Here is a 19,312-nt window from a genome sequence, read left to right as displayed (position 1 = left end):
TATTGTACAAAAAATCAACTTTAAACTATATATATATATTTGTTTGACGCGGGATTTCTATATCCTCCTTAAGTTCTTAAGCCTCGTTTGATTGGAAACGGTGGCGAACATTAAAAAGTAAATCTCAGTACTTAGTTGTATGGTCACTGTAGCATTAAAATGTACGTGCATGTAACGCCGGTCTCTCCTGCCTTGGCACGCATAACAAATTTACTCGCGCCCTTTGTCAAATCCGGTTTAATTTAAGTGGGATTGTGGGGGTTGCCGGACGGACAAGTGTGTCCCTTTTCGCCACGGACGATACACACTCACCCACTGTCCCCAAAAATCATTTGTTACCCCCCGACTCTATCATTGAACCTTCACATACGTACATCATTTCTATACGCGCCGTTGTCTGTTTAGATTCTGTTACATTAGCAATCAGGTCATAAAAATGTTACAGTTATTGATAAAATTCACTTATTATATAGAGTATTAGAGTAGAACCTGGGTATTTCAAATACTAAAAACCTCTGTGAATGGCAGCTGATTAATATCCTTAGATTTACAGATGATACAGCAGTATTAGCATCTAGGAAGGAAGAGTTAGAGATAGCTTTAAAGTAGAAGTGGTACTAATCAAACCAGTGTGCTGCGAAAATAAATAAAACTAAAACAAAAATATAGGTATGCAAGGGAATAAAAAGTAGAGAAGGAGTGAATATAAAAACAGGAGTTTCCGAATGTATTAGGATGACATATTGGTAAAGGATTTTGCGGACATTTGGTGAACTGATCCTTCCATCTCTAATGCTGAATATAGACTACATGGAAGGGCCTCATACTAACGAAACGTTAACAAGCAACTCCAACCGACGACGGCCTTTAGACCCGAATCAAAACAACACCAGTTCATCTAGTAGGATGTTATATAATTCAGTATGGAAGGAGCAGCAACAAAGGATAGCACAGGGTCGAATCGCCTTTAACAAAAAGAAGTCCCTTCTAGACTCGCAAACAATTAATTTAGAAATTCTAAAAAAGATTGTTAAAAGTTTATACCTGGAACACGGAGTACGAAAGGTAGATTTAGGTAGAAGGTATTAGAAGGAGTAAGAGAACAGTGGGTTCTATGGAACTCAATAAGGAATAGGCGATATAGGTTGATAAGACATCTTCTTATGCATGAAGGGCTAGAGACATATTAAAAGCAGAAGCAGGAGTTAAGAAGAGGCGAGGTAGATCTAGATTAGAAGAGGCGAGGTAGATCTAGATTAGATTAATATTCGCCAATAGTTAAAGGGAAATGCGAAGTTTAACTCAGGATAGGAAAGAGTGGAGGTAAGTTATGATGATGATGCTGATAACTGATACTGATTATGGTCACTTCGTTCACAAATAATCAGACTATTATTATTAGTATTAATCGAACTATTCATACGTAAAAATGTGACTAATGATGATTATTTCGTTCGCCTTTAAAACCTCCCTAACTTATATGTAAATCTAAAATTTAAACGTTTTTAAGACTGGTTGAACATGCACCTCCACTCCTTCCTATCCTGAGCTAATCTTCGCATTTCCCTAAAATCAGAACATCCCACATCCTTAACTGTTTGCGAACAATAATCTAATCTAGATCTACCTCTACTCCTCTAAACTCCTATTTCTGTCTCTCATATGTCTCTGACTAAACCTTCATGCCTGGAAGGTGTCCTACCAACCTATCTCACCTATTTTTTTATTGACTTCCATAGAGTCCTCGGTTCTCCAATTCTTTCTCATACCTCTTCATTTTTAACCTTCTCTATCCACGGTATCCTCATCATTCGCCTGAATTTCTAAATTAATCGTTCGCGAGCATAAAAGTGACTTGTTTTTATTGAAGGCTACTCGACCCTGCGCTATCCTGATCTTTATAATATACCTACTACTCCTTACGTCTTGATTTATCTGACTTCCTAGATACCTAAAATCAGCCACTAGTTCTAATCTTTCGTCTCCTAACTTTACATTCGCTCTTTCCTTAATTTTTTACCCTTGCATACCAGTATTTTTGTTGTATTATGTCAAAAAGAATTTCAGTGAATTGTAACTAGTTAGCGTCGGAGTTTATAAAGTTAGGGAAATGCGTTTTTCGTAGACCATATGGAGCAAAGGGTGATAAATTTGTGGAAGTTTGAGTTTAGGAAGTGGAGCACGATCATAGCTTAAAACCTTAGGTACGCGACGAGGTCTTGGATACACCGGTCACGGAGTAGGCGTCGGTGTCTAACGGCAGGCAATAGAGCATCAAGAGATAGATATTGCTGCACAGCTGGGTCACGTTCCGCGACGTGCTCTGACCATCTCCAACATCTCCGGTCGTACTTTCTTGCGAACATTGATTATTGACGATGGGCCACAGATAGCACGTGGAGGAATTACGGAAACACCGGTCATAATATCACACATAAATTTGCATCACGTTCAAAAGAGAAGACGGCGCTTTTTGTGCTTAACGAAATTGATTCTACAAGCGCAACGACAGATCCAAGATCAATAAGGAAACAGGTGTAACAATTTTCGCCTAGTGTGATTTTTTTTCTGTATCTGCTTTACAGATTACAAACTAATCAATATCATTTGTCAGTGTGTTTCTTTAAAGCGACCGGAATGATTTTGAGACAATTATCTCCGCTTGATTTTTCGGTACATTTAAACATCAACAGGATCATGAAGTGTGATGATTTTCATAAAAAGTACTTTCTATCAACTTAAGAACCAAGGTCGTAGCTAGCCGGGGGGGGGGGGTTATCGGGGTCGAACTCCCCACCCCCCGAAATTTTTGTACGGATAAAAAAAGATTCAAAACATATTTACGTAAGTCTTATTGTGGACAAAACCGACTTTCTGAATTAGCATTAATGTGTTTTCACCGTGATATTGATATACCAAGTGATAAAGTACTTATTATTTAATTGCACAAAAAAAGGATGAATAAACTTAATCTCACTAATCCATTTTTTACAATAATTTCATTCGTTATTCATTTTTTTTTTGTTTTTATTAATGCAATCCCTGGCATAGTAAATTTCAATTTTATTATACAAAAAATCAACTTTAAACTTCATACTTTGGAACAAAAACTCCAAACCTTTTATTTAAAAAAAATTGTGTATCGTCACTATTACATAAGTTAGTGTCAAAGCTATAACACAACCTCGACGCGCTGTAGAACTTNTATCCTTCAATGTTAGGACAAATCAGAGTGGCCATATAATGTTAAGGATTCCAGAGTGTAACTGTTAACCAAGGAGAAAGCTGACATAACACATGTGGTTCATTGAATTCTTCCACAACAAATTTGTTTCGTGACAGATATACAGCGAATTAAGGTCAGAAATAACGTGGAATATCCTTCAATGTTAGGACAAATCAGAGTGGCCATATAATGTTAAGGATTCCAGAGTGTAACTGTTAACCAAGGAGAAAGCTGACATAACACATGTGGTTCATTGAATTCTTCCACAACAAATTTGTTTCGTGACAGATATACAGCGAATTAAGGTCAGAAATAACGTGGAATATCCTTCAATGTTAGGACAAATCAGAGTGGCCATATAATGTTAAGGATTCCAGAGTGTAACTGTTAACCAAGGAGAAAGCTGACATAACACATGTGGTTCATTGAATTCTTCCACAACAAATTTGTTTCGTGACAGATATACAGCGAATTAAGGTCAGAAATAACGTGGAATATCCTTCAATGTTAGGACAAATCAGAGTGGCCATATAATGTTAAGGATTCCAGAGTGTAACTGTTAACCAAGGAGAAAGCTGACATAACACATGTGGTTCATTGAATTCTTCCACAACAAATTTGTTTCGTGACAGATATACAGCGAATTAAGGTCAGAAATAACGTGGAATATCCTTCAATGTTAGGACAAATCAGAGTGGCCATATAATGTTAAGGATTCCAGAGTGTAACTGTTAACCAAGGAGAAAGCTGACATAACACATGTGGTTCATTGAATTCTTCCACAACAAATTTGTTTCGTGACAGATATACAGCGAATTAAGGTCAGAAATAACGTGGAATATCCTTCAATGTTAGGACAAATCAGAGTGGCCATATAATGTTAAGGATTCCAGAGTGTAACTGTTAACCAAGGAGAAAGCTGACATAACACATGTGGTTCATTGAATTCTTCCACAACAAATTTGTTTCGTGACAGATATACAGCGAATTAAGGTCAGAAATAACGTGGAATATCCTTCAATGTTAGGACAAATCAGAGTGGCCATATAATGTTAAGGATTCCAGAGTGTAACTGTTAACCAAGGAGAAAGCTGACATAACACATGTGGTTCATTGAATTCTTCCACAACAAATTTGTTTCGTGACAGATATACAGCGAATTAAGGTCAGAAATAACGTGGAATATCCTTCAATGTTAGGACAAATCAGAGTGGCCATATAATGTTAAGGATTCCAGAGTGTAACTGTTAACCAAGGAGAAAGCTGACATAACACATGTGGTTCATTGAATTCTTCCACAACAAATTTGTTTCGTGACAGATATACAGCGAATTAAGGTCAGAAATAACGTGGAATATCCTTCAATGTTAGGACAAATCAGAGTGGCCATATAATGTTAAGGATTCCAGAGTGTAACTGTTAACCAAGGAGAAAGCTGACATAACACATGTGGTTCATTGAATTCTTCCACAACAAATTTGTTTCGTGACAGATATACAGCGAATTAAGGTCAGAAATAACGTGGAATATCCTTCAATGTTAGGACAAATCAGAGTGGCCATATAATGTTAAGGATTCCAGAGTGTAACTGTTAACCAAGGAGAAAGCTGACATAACACATGTGGTTCATTGAATTCTTCCACAACAAATTTGTTTCGTGACAGATATACAGCGAATTAAGGTCAGAAATAACGTGGAATATCCTTCAATGTTAGGACAAATCAGAGTGGCCATATAATGTTAAGGATTCCAGAGTGTAACTGTTAACCAAGGAGAAAGCTGACATAACACATGTGGTTCATTGAATTCTTCCACAACAAATTTGTTTCGTGACAGATATACAGCGAATTAAGGTCAGAAATAACGTGGAATATCCTTCAATGTTAGGACAAATCAGAGTGGCCATATAATGTTAAGGATTCCAGAGTGTAACTGTTAACCAAGGAGAAAGCTGACATAACACATGTGGTTCATTGAATTCTTCCACAACAAATTTGTTTCGTGACAGATATACAGCGAATTAAGGTCAGAAATAACGTGGAATATCCTTCAATGTTAGGACAAATCAGAGTGGCCATATAATGTTAAGGATTCCAGAGTGTAACTGTTAACCAAGGAGAAAGCTGACATAACACATGTGGTTCATTGAATTCTTCCACAACAAATTTGTTTCGTGACAGATATACAGCGAATTAAGGTCAGAAATAACGTGGAATATCCTTCAATGTTAGGACAAATCAGAGTGGCCATATAATGTTAAGGATTCCAGAGTGTAACTGTTAACCAAGGAGAAAGCTGACATAACACATGTGGTTCATTGAATTCTTCCACAACAAATTTGTTTCGTGACAGATATACAGCGAATTAAGGTCAGAAATAACGTGGAATATCCTTCAATGTTAGGACAAATCAGAGTGGCCATATAATGTTAAGGATTCCAGAGTGTAACTGTTAACCAAGGAGAAAGCTGACATAACACATGTGGTTCATTGAATTCTTCCACAACAAATTTGTTTCGTGACAGATATACAGCGAATTAAGGTCAGAAATAACGTGGAATATCCTTCAATGTTAGGACAAATCAGAGTGGCCATATAATGTTAAGGATTCCAGAGTGTAACTGTTAACCAAGGAGAAAGCTGACATAACACATGTGGTTCATTGAATTCTTCCACAACAAATTTGTTTCGTGACAGATATACAGCGAATTAAGGTCAGAAATAACGTGGAATATCCTTCAATGTTAGGACAAATCAGAGTGGCCATATAATGTTAAGGATTCCAGAGTGTAACTGTTAACCAAGGAGAAAGCTGACATAACACATGTGGTTCATTGAATTCTTCCACAACAAATTTGTTTCGTGACAGATATACAGCGAATTAAGGTCAGAAATAACGTGGAATATCCTTCAATGTTAGGACAAATCAGAGTGGCCATATAATGTTAAGGATTCCAGAGTGTAACTGTTAACCAAGGAGAAAGCTGACATAACACATGTGGTTCATTGAATTCTTCCACAACAAATTTGTTTCGTGACAGATATACAGCGAATTAAGGTCAGAAATAACGTGGAATATCCTTCAATGTTAGGACAAATCAGAGTGGCCATATAATGTTAAGGATTCCAGAGTGTAACTGTTAACCAAGGAGAAAGCTGACATAACACATGTGGTTCATTGAATTCTTCCACAACAAATTTGTTTCGTGACAGATATACAGCGAATTAAGGTCAGAAATAACGTGGAATATCCTTCAATGTTAGGACAAATCAGAGTGGCCATATAATGTTAAGGATTCCAGAGTGTAACTGTTAACCAAGGAGAAAGCTGACATAACACATGTGGTTCATTGAATTCTTCCACAACAAATTTGTTTCGTGACAGATATACAGCGAATTAAGGTCAGAAATAACGTGGAATATCCTTCAATGTTAGGACAAATCAGAGTGGCCATATAATGTTAAGGATTCCAGAGTGTAACTGTTAACCAAGGAGAAAGCTGACATAACACATGTGGTTCATTGAATTCTTCCACAACAAATTTGTTTCGTGACAGATATACAGCGAATTAAGGTCAGAAATAACGTGGAATATCCTTCAATGTTAGGACAAATCAGAGTGGCCATATAATGTTAAGGATTCCAGAGTGTAACTGTTAACCAAGGAGAAAGCTGACATAACACATGTGGTTCATTGAATTCTTCCACAACAAATTTGTTTCGTGACAGATATACAGCGAATTAAGGTCAGAAATAACGTGGAATATCCTTCAATGTTAGGACAAATCAGAGTGGCCATATAATGTTAAGGATTCCAGAGTGTAACTGTTAACCAAGGAGAAAGCTGACATAACACATGTGGTTCATTGAATTCTTCCACAACAAATTTGTTTCGTGACAGATATACAGCGAATTAAGGTCAGAAATAACGTGGAATATCCTTCAATGTTAGGACAAATCAGAGTGGCCATATAATGTTAAGGATTCCAGAGTGTAACTGTTAACCAAGGAGAAAGCTGACATAACACATGTGGTTCATTGAATTCTTCCACAACAAATTTGTTTCGTGACAGATATACAGCGAATTAAGGTCAGAAATAACGTGGAATATCCTTCAATGTTAGGACAAATCAGAGTGGCCATATAATGTTAAGGATTCCAGAGTGTAACTGTTAACCAAGGAGAAAGCTGACATAACACATGTGGTTCATTGAATTCTTCCACAACAAATTTGTTTCGTGACAGATATACAGCGAATTAAGGTCAGAAATAACGTGGAATATCCTTCAATGTTAGGACAAATCAGAGTGGCCATATAATGTTAAGGATTCCAGAGTGTAACTGTTAACCAAGGAGAAAGCTGACATAACACATGTGGTTCATTGAATTCTTCCACAACAAATTTGTTTCGTGACAGATATACAGCGAATTAAGGTCAGAAATAACGTGGAATATCCTTCAATGTTAGGACAAATCAGAGTGGCCATATAATGTTAAGGATTCCAGAGTGTAACTGTTAACCAAGGAGAAAGCTGACATAACACATGTGGTTCATTGAATTCTTCCACAACAAATTTGTTTCGTGACAGATATACAGCGAATTAAGGTCAGAAATAACGTGGAATATCCTTCAATGTTAGGACAAATCAGAGTGGCCATATAATGTTAAGGATTCCAGAGTGTAACTGTTAACCAAGGAGAAAGCTGACATAACACATGTGGTTCATTGAATTCTTCCACAACAAATTTGTTTCGTGACAGATATACAGCGAATTAAGGTCAGAAATAACGTGGAATATCCTTCAATGTTAGGACAAATCAGAGTGGCCATATAATGTTAAGGATTCCAGAGTGTAACTGTTAACCAAGGAGAAAGCTGACATAACACATGTGGTTCATTGAATTCTTCCACAACAAATTTGTTTCGTGACAGATATACAGCGAATTAAGGTCAGAAATAACGTGGAATATCCTTCAATGTTAGGACAAATCAGAGTGGCCATATAATGTTAAGGATTCCAGAGTGTAACTGTTAACCAAGGAGAAAGCTGACATAACACATGTGGTTCATTGAATTCTTCCACAACAAATTTGTTTCGTGACAGATATACAGCGAATTAAGGTCAGAAATAACGTGGAATATCCTTCAATGTTAGGACAAATCAGAGTGGCCATATAATGTTAAGGATTCCAGAGTGTAACTGTTAACCAAGGAGAAAGCTGACATAACACATGTGGTTCATTGAATTCTTCCACAACAAATTTGTTTCGTGACAGATATACAGCGAATTAAGGTCAGAAATAACGTGGAATATCCTTCAATGTTAGGACAAATCAGAGTGGCCATATAATGTTAAGGATTCCAGAGTGTAACTGTTAACCAAGGAGAAAGCTGACATAACACATTGTGGTTCATTGAATTCTTCCACAACAAATTTGTTTCGTGACAGATATACAGCGGGTTAAGGTCAGAAATAACGTGGAAAATCCATCAATGTCAGGGCAAATCAGAGTGGTCATATAAAGTTAAGGATTCCAGAGTGTAATTGTTAACCAAGGAGAAAGCTGACCATAACACATTGTTGTTCACTCAATATATTTCTTTCGGGACAGATTTTCAGGGGATTAAGTTCAAAAATAAAGTGGAAAGTCGGGAAATGTCATGGTAAATCAATGTGCTCAGAGTGTAATCATTACCCAACAAAAAGGTTGACCACAATTACACATTGTGCGGTTCTTTGAATTAAGCCACAACACATTTGTCTCGTGGCAGTTGTTCAGTAGATAAATTTCAAAAATTACGTAAAATATCAAAAAATGTCAAAGCAACTCGGGGTTGTATGATACGTTAAGAATTTCACCATGCGCTGTTCTTTTTCAATTTAACCACAACGTATTTTTATTGTGGCAAATACTCTGATACTAATAACTAAATAACTAGAAACTAGACTTAACTAAAATTTTTTAAATTTTAAATTCAGCAAACTAATCTAACGAAGTATCGAAATATAATTCTTCACAGTACCTTGTTCTTTTTAAAGTATAGATTTAAAATTTGAAAATGATTTTATGTTGTGGGCGATTCATAGGAGGCACAGCGTGGTCAATATCGCCGGTTAACACAAACGTAAAATAAACTTATTCTATCTAATATTTCTACATAGATACTTGTGATTCGTAGTACAAAAAGATTTCAAATTTCTTGATGACTTAATAACTTTTGGTCGCTTGAAGATTTCGCGCTACGGTTAATACCTATTAGCAGTTTAGGATGAGTGAGTTGCAAAAGTTTTCGTACTTTATCTTGGTTATAAGTCGGTAGTTCATTGATGGCACCTAAGAATGTGCGGTTGCCCCCTATCAAAAATGACGACGGAATTTCCTGGCAGGCCATGTGCCGTTTATGAGATCTCTAACGGCCCCATAAATCAACACCCTACTCTCTTAAGTGTGTAATTAAACTGAGCAGTTAATTCACCTGACTAATACGTACAAACGACGTATTGTTCTTTCGATAAAAGTGGCAATGCACAATATCATCTAACAACACACACAAACAATCGACCGGATCCCATTGTTATTTTTGTTTAGTTGTGCAAATTTGTTGTTATTAATCTCATAAATGTAACAATAAAATAATTTTGAACACCTAAGAAGTACTCTCAATACAAGGGTTTACCCACTCGTGTTGATGGTCTAAATACGAATCAAAGATTATCTAAAATAATAATTTGATAAATTCTGACCAGGATGATCTTTAGGATAGTACTAATGTTTCTACTTTTCGATGTTAAATACACTTTGCATCTTCATCGAGATGAAAAGAAATTTTTTCAGTACTTTTTCTGCATGAAAGGTACCCTATAACCTTTTCTGTACTCGTTACACTATTAGTACAAAATTACATGATAATCAAATGATTAGTTAAGGCGAGAAATCGTAATGAACAAACAAACTTCGCATTTATAATAATGTATTATATTAGTTAAGATAATGCATCAGTATAAAAATCCAGTCGTATATGTTCCAAAAGAACCTTCATAAACATTAATCGTTTGACAAATTGGTAAAGACTTTAGCGGCTGGTAGGTAAACTGGTCTAAATGACGTCGTCGGTTGGATTCCACATCCAGCATCTGAAGAAGTTCGCCTCTCGTGCTAGCGAAACGTTAGGAAGTAACTTTATTCGACGACGGCTCTTAGTCGCGAATCAGGACATTATCGTTACATTAATCGTTTATAGCGAAATATTGCATGTAATGAAATAAACTTTATAGAACCGTTATCACACCTACTAAATACGATAGATCGAGGAATGAATCTACGGTTCATGTGTTTGATCCCTTTAGGTTCTTCATAATCGAAGTTGACTGTACATGGTAATTAATGATGATAAGGAAAAGTGTATTGGGTATTGGAATTTTAGAAACCCGACACACGGACATAATAAAGAATAGAAATAAGTGATTGATATTTGTTAATTATGTAAGTACGGTATTGGTCCTGGTAACAGGTTTCGTTGAAATTTAATCCAGGTTGTGTAAATAAATGAAGAAATGTTGAACAAAGAGTTAACATCCCATTTGTAGAGTAACAACAGCTCTTAAAATCCGGTTCGGTTTCAAAACTGGATAACCAGTATGTCGATTTTTTATGTATTGCGGGTCCTCTGTTGAAGTTGACGAGACGCTGCCGATATGATATCGGCCAGTGTTCAATCGTTTCTTGAAACAAATACATTTCCTTATACGTTGCTAACCTTCAGCAATCTGCACTCACCAATTATGGTCTAATTGGTTTTCAGAAATAATGTTGATTTTCAAGTCTTTATTTATAGCTATTGATAAATGCAGTTCTAGTGTTTAATTGTGCAAACTTTTTTATTTCAATTGCGGATTTTACACAGAAACTTGAAGCGAGCCAGTTTTTGTTTTTTAGTTTTTCTTTTTTGTAACGGCGTAACCGCACGCTGCGCTGTGTTGCGCATTCACTGCTATCCAATCGACTTCTTTTCTAGTGTCTGACTGACTTCGGACCCCGATCATTAATATCGATTAACAATGTATTGTCGTCTTAGAATGTCCATCTGTCTATACCTAGGTACCCAATCTCTCTCGACGATTTGACAAAAACCAAATCCCACTAATCTAATTACCAACGGCTCACTAATTAATAATAAAAACAACAACGTAAGACGCCGTCTATTTTAATTAATTCACAATCATCATCGTAAGGTCGTCAGTCCGATTGGTTGGACACGCACCTCCACTTCTACCTATCCTGACATAATCTTTGCATTTCCCTAAAACTAAGAACATCTTACATCCTTAACTATTCGCGAACAGTGATCTAATCTAGGTCTACTTCTACTACTCTTAACTCTTTTAACTTGTAATATGCCTGTGACTAGCCCTTCATGCCTGAGAAGGTGTTCTACCAACCTGTTTCGCCTATTTTTTATTGACTTCCATAGAGTCCTCTGTTCTCCTATTCTTTCCTATACTTCATCATTTCTAATCATCACTATCCACGGTATCCTCATCATTCGCCTGTAACACCATATTTCGAACGCTTCTAACCTTTTCTTTTGCGCCACGCCCACTGTCCATGTTTCGCACCCGTACGACACCGCGCTCCAAACACACACCTTTAACAATCTTTTTCGAATTTTTAAATCGTTCGAAAGGATAGAAGTGACTTCTTATTATTGAAGTCGACTCGATCCTGCACTATCCTCTTCTTTATATCCCTACTACTCCTTCCGTCCTGACTTCCTAGATACCTAAAATCAACCACTTCTTCTAAGTTTTTAAAGTTATTAGTTCTTTCCCTACTTTTTACCAGTATTTTTATTTTACTTTTATTTATTTTCAGTTAATTAAGTAGTTAATTTAATTAATTAGCTGACAAAAAATGATTGTATCGTTTTGTCGTTATCGTTATCAATATTAACATAATTGGAAAGTATAATAACGGAAATACTATGCGAGTTCTGTGCTGGCGAAAAAAGAAATATGTTGACAGATTTGAAGCTTAAATTAAGTTTTTTTATGTGTTAATGTGACGGAGGGTGGCACATGCTGTTAATATTGTAAGGCGGCAGCGACTAAGCGTATAATATGTATGTCCCTACCTCATGTTCCATGAATGCGCCTTCTTTTCATTTGGAATTCTCTTAAAAAACTTCTTCGACTTATCCTGTAGTTTATTACTTACATTATGCTCGACAGAGGCGACCAACATTTATAATAATAATGCATATGTATATCATCATTAAGAATATATTTAAGACCATTAAGACAAAAACAAAATTGCAAGCTTTTTCATCCCCTTAGGGGTGGAATTTCGATATATACTTCGTTATTCCTTATATACACCATAAAGGAAACTTCAGGTATCTAGGTCCTAAAGTCTAGGCTGTTAGTGAGACACGACATTTCTTTTTATGTACATATCATGATTTCGAATTAAAATCATTACTATTACTGTAATAATACTCATGTTGGGGATTTTTTTTTAATTAAAATTACTTAAGTATATCGAAATGAATACAAGAATGTAAATTGTGTAAAATAGTAGATGCAGCAATCATGGTTTCTAGAAGGAAATGCAGCTTAACGAAATTAATATTCTTAAATCTAAGTAAATTTATTTTAGTAAATGGACAGGCACATAGGTATATGAAGGTTGTAGCAAATTCGTGTGGATGTTGTACCGTACCGCACCAGTAGGTACTTGAGAAGAAAGGAGAAGGAGTATAACGTAATATTATTGTTGATAAGTGGCTGCATAACGTGACATGGTTAGCACGCCGACAAAGTTGCAGATGATGTTTAGATAGGAGGACTACCGACTGTACGGTTCCTTGTACGAATGAAGAAAGGAAGTAAAAGAAAAGGAGTTTGAGCAGCTATTCATTGATGCAAAAAGCTGCGCAAAAGCCCGGGGCATTGAGCACGGGTCCCAAGTAAAAGGGCTCGCTCATTAAAACCCATGTATGTGGAGAATGTGGAAACGCAACTTGACGTCTCGTTCGCTGCATTCTGTTTGCCTGCTGGACACAATAAATATTGCATCTATCTGGTCAACAATACAACAGCACCGTATATTTTCTCACAAAAAATCATTTCTCGTTTGGACAATCGAGATTTATACGGGCAGATATCCGAGGTACATCGCTATTGTGACGACTCCCGAGTTGATGTTGATGCTTCGATCTCCGAACGGACCGTCCTTCCTTCTTCTTGCTGCCGATTCTTCTCCGGCCGACCATCGCGTCCGTCTACTGTCGCTGAACTAACACAGCGGCCACAGGCCATTCTCCGCTCGACCTGCTAATTTATGCAACCTCCTAATAAGGCGACGCTAAACTTCAAACAAAAGACTCATTTTTTTGCGAAACGCTCCGAAACACATACGCCCGTTTGTCCGAATTATCCAACCACTGGATAATTCTCTAAGAACAGGTGATTCTAAACAATACCACGACGGTCCATTCATATATATATATATATATAACTGAAATTAACATTTCCACACGTATAAATCATAATATGTGTATAAAAAGCACCTTTGGCTCAGGTAGAAAGAACTATTATTATTATTAATTAATTGATAAGGAACCCTATTGTTACTACATCCAAATTTCTGTATTTGCTGAAACCTGTATTTAAATTTGTCAGTTAATTTTAACGTGAATGATACTGACACAAACTTTTTTGACATGAAGAATGTACACTGTACCTACTGTGAACTCAAAAAAAAAACTAACTAAAAAAGAACCCCTTGTTATATTCTTCGATGCCCACTGAATATTGTAGTGAAAACGGCATCCAAATTCGTCCATTAATTTTCAGATGAAAGTTGCCTATAAGGGAATTCAGAGGAATCTTAACTTATAAAGAACCCTTGGGAGAATGGCCGATGAACTCAACGAAGCGTGAAGTAATAAGGAATCCTGTTATAGGTACTCTTAGATGGGCACTGAATTTTGTGGTGAAAACCGCATCCAAATTTGTCCAATAATTTTCAAGTGAAAGTTGCCTATAAAGACAAAGATTTTTGAATTTTGAGGGAACTCAGGGGAATTTTAACTTATAAGGGACCCTCGGGAGAACGGCCGATGAACTCAACGAAGCCTGAAATAATAAGGAATCCTGTTATACTCATAGATGCTCATTGAATTTTGTAGTGAAAACCGCATCCAAATTCGTCCAATGATTTTCAGGTGAAAATGCCTATAAAAGCAAAGATTTTTGAATTTTGAAGGGACTCAGGGGAATCTTAACTTATAAGGAACCCTCGGGAGAACGGCCGATGAACTCAAAGAAGCTTGAAATAATAAGGAATCCTGTTATACTCATAGATGCTCACTGAATTTTATAGTGAAATATATGCATAAAGACAGAGATTTTTGAATTTTGAGGGAACTCAGGGAAATCTTAACTTATAAGGAACCCTCGGGAGAATGGCCGATGAACTAAACGATGCCTGAAATAATAAGGAATCCTGTTATACTCTTAGATGCTCATTGAATTTTGTAGTGAAAACCGCATCCAAATTCGTCCAATGATTTTCAGGGTAAAATGCCTATAAAGACAAAGAATTTTGAATTTTGAAGGAAATCAAGGGAATCTTAACTAATAAGGAACCCCTGGGAGAATTGCCAATGAACTCAACAAAGTCTGAAATAATATAAGGAACCCTGTTAACTCTCAGATGTTCACTGAATTTTGTGGTGAAAACCGCATTCAAATTTGTTCATTAATTTTGAGGTGATGGATGCTTGTAAAGACAAATATTTTTAAATTGTAGGGGAACTTAAAGGAATCTTATCTTATAAGGAACCCTATCATTGGCACCTACTTGCAGGTCTTTGCAAAATTTTACATCCAGTGAACTCACTATTAGTTTTGATGTGTATGGAGTTTATACAGTCAAATATTTTGAGGTTTTGTCGGAACCCCACAAAACTCTAACTGACACATCGACTGAATTTTCTTATGAAAACCGTAACGATGATTATACATTTAAATCTTGACGGATCCCAGTGAAATCTGAGTTAGTAAAGAACCATATTCTACACGGTATCTTGAATTAATTATTAATTATTATTGAGCGATTGTGAAGGAACAGTGCATGATTTTATAAAATAGTGGAATATTCTGGATTGATTGAGGAGAGTAGAAAGGCGCGACGGGTGATGTGATGTGATGTGATGCGGCTGTTGTATGGCGGTGTAGGTATTGATGGTAGTTGTGGTCTGACAAGCAAGAGCTTGCAGCAAATTATCTGCCAGTTCTAGCGCAGCAATCATGCCGGTAATTTCATAACAGGTTTCGATTTAAGGTTGATAGACTTGGGCTAATCGACTGGGAGATCATTTATAAACTTGTTGTTTTATTTACCACCCTCATTAGTCGATGCACTACGTTCGAACAGAAAAAGCCCGAACAAGTATTGATGCCTGCATAATGGCTGTGACAAAACAAAAACCCGACTGACGGCTCGTTCTCTCGGCTTTTCTCAAATGCCCAGCGTCTGACCTCAACTAAGAACACATCCCATCGCGCCCATAGATCAGAGCTCAGTGACTCAACCCAACCAACAAATTTTCATCAAAAAAAAGAAAAGCTGCATCCGTCACCTTTCTGTAAGTGACAATTTTTAAAAAGGCAAACGAAAGCTTGTGACCATTACGAAAGCTTCGAAAATGTAGCAGCTACCAATCGATGGACTCCGATCGATACGTTAATGTGGAGTGGTGTGGTGGTGGTGGTGGTGGTGGTGGTACATCGATCCATTTCATATTATGTCTGATAGACACCTTATCCGTAACGGTTCAAATTCACCGGCCACTCTCTACCATCACAAAAAAATAATTGAACTCGTTGGAGCGCAGTGCGGACTTGCCTATCGGAAAAAACGATCAAAGAGTGCTGCTGCTTCTGCTGCTGCTACTGCTGCTCTGCCTCTCAAAGGGAGATCAGTAACGGCAAAAAAAGCCAACACTAATTTTCCGCCTTATTCATATTTTAAAAGATCTCCGATCTTCTTCTGCAATAATTCGAAACGTTGGAATTATTTCAGTTATAAATTTAAAAAATATGAACACCGGGAACACTTTACTAACTAACTGCCGTCTCGTATTCGAGCGGTCATCGAATTGTAAATTCCATTAATAAAACTCTAACAAGCACCCACTTCGTCATACGCCCACTTTAATCACAACAATAATTACATGGAGACTAGACTCTGACTTGCATTTGTCAAATTTGCACATCCTCATTAAACACTTTCTTCTTTTAAACCTGACGGCCAGTTCAAATTTCCAAATAAGAGTTAAAATGGTTTAAGACCTTCACAAAACAAAATTTGTTGAAATGCTACAAGTAATTGTAATTTGGGCACACTTACAATATCTTTTATAAAAACAATAACTCNGTTATTCATTTTTTTTTTGTTTTTATTAATGCAATCCCTGGCATAGTAAATTTCAATTTTATTATACAAAAAATCAACTTTAAACTTCATACTTTGGAACAAAACCAACCCCTCTCGAAAAATATTTCTAGCTACGGCCTTGTTAAGAACCGTAAGGAGGGCTTGAGTTAGAAATCGGGACCGGGCGCAGGATTGGTATCGAAAAACAGCCCAGTACCGGAGTAGGGATTCGGCCAGTGAAGATACGAAAGGTTCTGGGATACTTTTTCATTAAATGAATGATGAAATAAGTAGTTCCTATAGGTGAAAGAACCACAAAGTAAATTTGGTTCGATTTTAGTAGGTATTATTTATTAAGTATAGTTATTGAAATGATATGAAAATGAAAATTCAGCCTCTGGACCAGGAAATATTTTTCCACGGCTTTTTATCATTCTAAATGTAGAATTAGAAAAATGTAAAACAATGGTTTGATGTATGACTATTCAGCCATCGAAATCTTTAAACAAAGCCAAAGAATTTCTACTTACCGAGCATTAACAGATGTTGGATTTCCTACTTCGTCGACCGGGGGTTTCCTAGGGAAAAGAAAGAAATTAATATCTTTCGTATTGGCGCAGCAAACATAGCAAGAAACTTTCATGAGGAAATGAGTTCTAGACACTGCTACACCGTGGATAATACTAACATCCCTTAGCTATACACCCTAGTTGCTCCCTAAATAACACTAATATCTTAATTCTTATCCCTCCTACTTCGTTGTCACCCGTCGTTTATACGATTTCCATACATTGACGCACACACAGTGGTCCTATCGGGGTACGTCACAATCATCCTCGTGCACAAAATCAAAACTTCAACGATCAACGGCAGGAATGTTAAGATTGTGTTATAACTATTGTGTGTTCATTTTTCTACCTGTTCGTTCAGGTTTTTTTTTTAAATTTTTTTTTTGTAACATAATAATGTTTTGAATTGTTGGAAGAAACGCGATGTTTTACGTCCAAGAAATTTCATGCTCCACCAGTGTGTAATTGCCTAGAATATGAAACCTTAAAATAGTTACGCTCAGGTTGCAGGAACAACTGATAGATCAGCGAGCAAAAAAAGGTAATGATCTTCTGGAATTTGAAAAACTATCTGAATGTGTAACGTAAATAAAAAAAAATACACCCATGATGAAACACTTTCACGGCAATGAAATTGCAAATTACTGTCATTACTATAGAAAATAATCTACAACAAAAAAATTTTCTGGTCACTCGTTTATCTTATTTGAAGTTTGTTACAATTATTTATTTTCTGCTTCACCGCTTCGACGATGGTGAGGTAAATCATACAATTTGATCTCTTCTAAGCATCTTCATTTCCTTCCCATTAGAAAAATAATCTTATATCTATGTTACAATCCTTAAAACTCATCCCTAAGTATTATCGACATTCAGGAGTTATATTAATTCGATAATGTGTATTAGAGTAACATAGCTGGAAATTTATCAACATAATGACAAGGAAATTGAATAAAGCCCAACATAAGATTATGCAAAAGACAGCACCCACTGAGTGCGAGAATTATCTGGAAAATTGGAAAATTAAGGAAAACATACGAAATGTCAGGTCAGCTAAAGGTGACCACGAAATGTTACGAATTTCAAAAATTTCCGAAAGAGACAGAATCCACTGGATTGAACGCGAAAATAACTAGAAAATCGGGAAACTTACGGAATACCAGGGCAGCTGAAGGTGATTTGGAAGTATTTAGAATTCCCAAGAATTACGAAACGGAAAGCACCTACTGGATTGAGTGCGAAAATAACTGGAGAATCGGGAAACTTTCGAAATACCAGGGCAGATCAAACTGATCAGGAAATATTACAAGTTCCAAAGAATTACTAAAGAGACAGCACCCACTGGATTGAGCGTGGAAATAACTGGAAAATCGGGAAACTTACGTCATACCAGAGCAGCTCAAGTTGATCAGGAAATATTACGAATTCCAAAGAATTACGGAAGAGACAGCACCCACTGGATTGAGTGCGGAAATAATTGGAGAATCGGGAAATGAACTGAAGTTTATGAAATACCAGAGCTACCAAACTAACGGTCGTGAAAAATACAGTTTTTTCCATAGCCAGTTGTCACCACCCTGTCTTTGGAAATATTTTTCAAACAGGATGCAGTTCCAGTTATTTTATAACCTGCTGTTATAGTCCTGTATAAATAAAAGTAAATCTTTGAAAGGACGCATCATATAGGCATATATATAACTTTTTTTTCTGGTAAAAGCTAGTTGTGGATGAGTCTTTACAATTCTAGATGTTTATCAAGTACCGCTTGTCACTATATAATACTATACCAAGTGAAACGTGTTGATTTTATTCAACAAAAACCGAGCACACGCGTCCCGCTTGAAACGGTACTTTGTATTAATTGCGTCCGTCGCTGACTTTTTCAATAAATAATGCGAATTCCGGCAGCAGTTTCACCAACTGTACTTTACGACTTACTAGCTATTTAGTATTACCATCGACAGACTTAAAACAACTATTTACATTACTCAAAAATGCCGAAGAAATAAAAGAACTACAATGTTTCTTACACATGTCATTCCCATAAGTGAATTTTGAGACTTTTCATTCGAAAA

General features: G+C 36.5%; 1 protein-coding gene and 1 long non-coding RNA gene across 2 annotated transcripts in view; one reads left to right on the top strand and one right to left on the bottom strand.

The window, feature by feature from the left end:
• LOC108733805 overlaps positions 1-19,312 on the top strand; it is a 137,298-nt gene that overhangs the window by 72,870 nt on the left and 45,116 nt on the right. The gene's annotated exons all lie outside the window — the stretch shown is intronic.
• The window catches only part of LOC108733802 (protein trachealess), a 140,679-nt gene that overhangs the window by 90,785 nt on the left and 30,582 nt on the right, over positions 1-19,312 (bottom strand). Inside the window, exon 3 of the mRNA XM_018465118.2 lies at positions 17,199-17,246. Within this exon, the coding sequence (XP_018320620.1) occupies positions 17,199-17,246 (48 nt within the window). The remainder of the gene's footprint in view (positions 1-17,198; positions 17,247-19,312) is intronic.

Source organism: Agrilus planipennis, unplaced genomic scaffold, assembly GCF_000699045.2.
Source record: "Agrilus planipennis isolate EAB-ADULT unplaced genomic scaffold, Apla_2.0 scaffold11, whole genome shotgun sequence".
Classification (NCBI taxonomy): Eukaryota; Metazoa; Arthropoda; class Insecta; order Coleoptera; family Buprestidae; genus Agrilus; species Agrilus planipennis.
The sequence above is the reverse complement of the archived record's forward strand: the minus strand, read 5'-3'. Positions and strand labels throughout refer to the sequence as shown.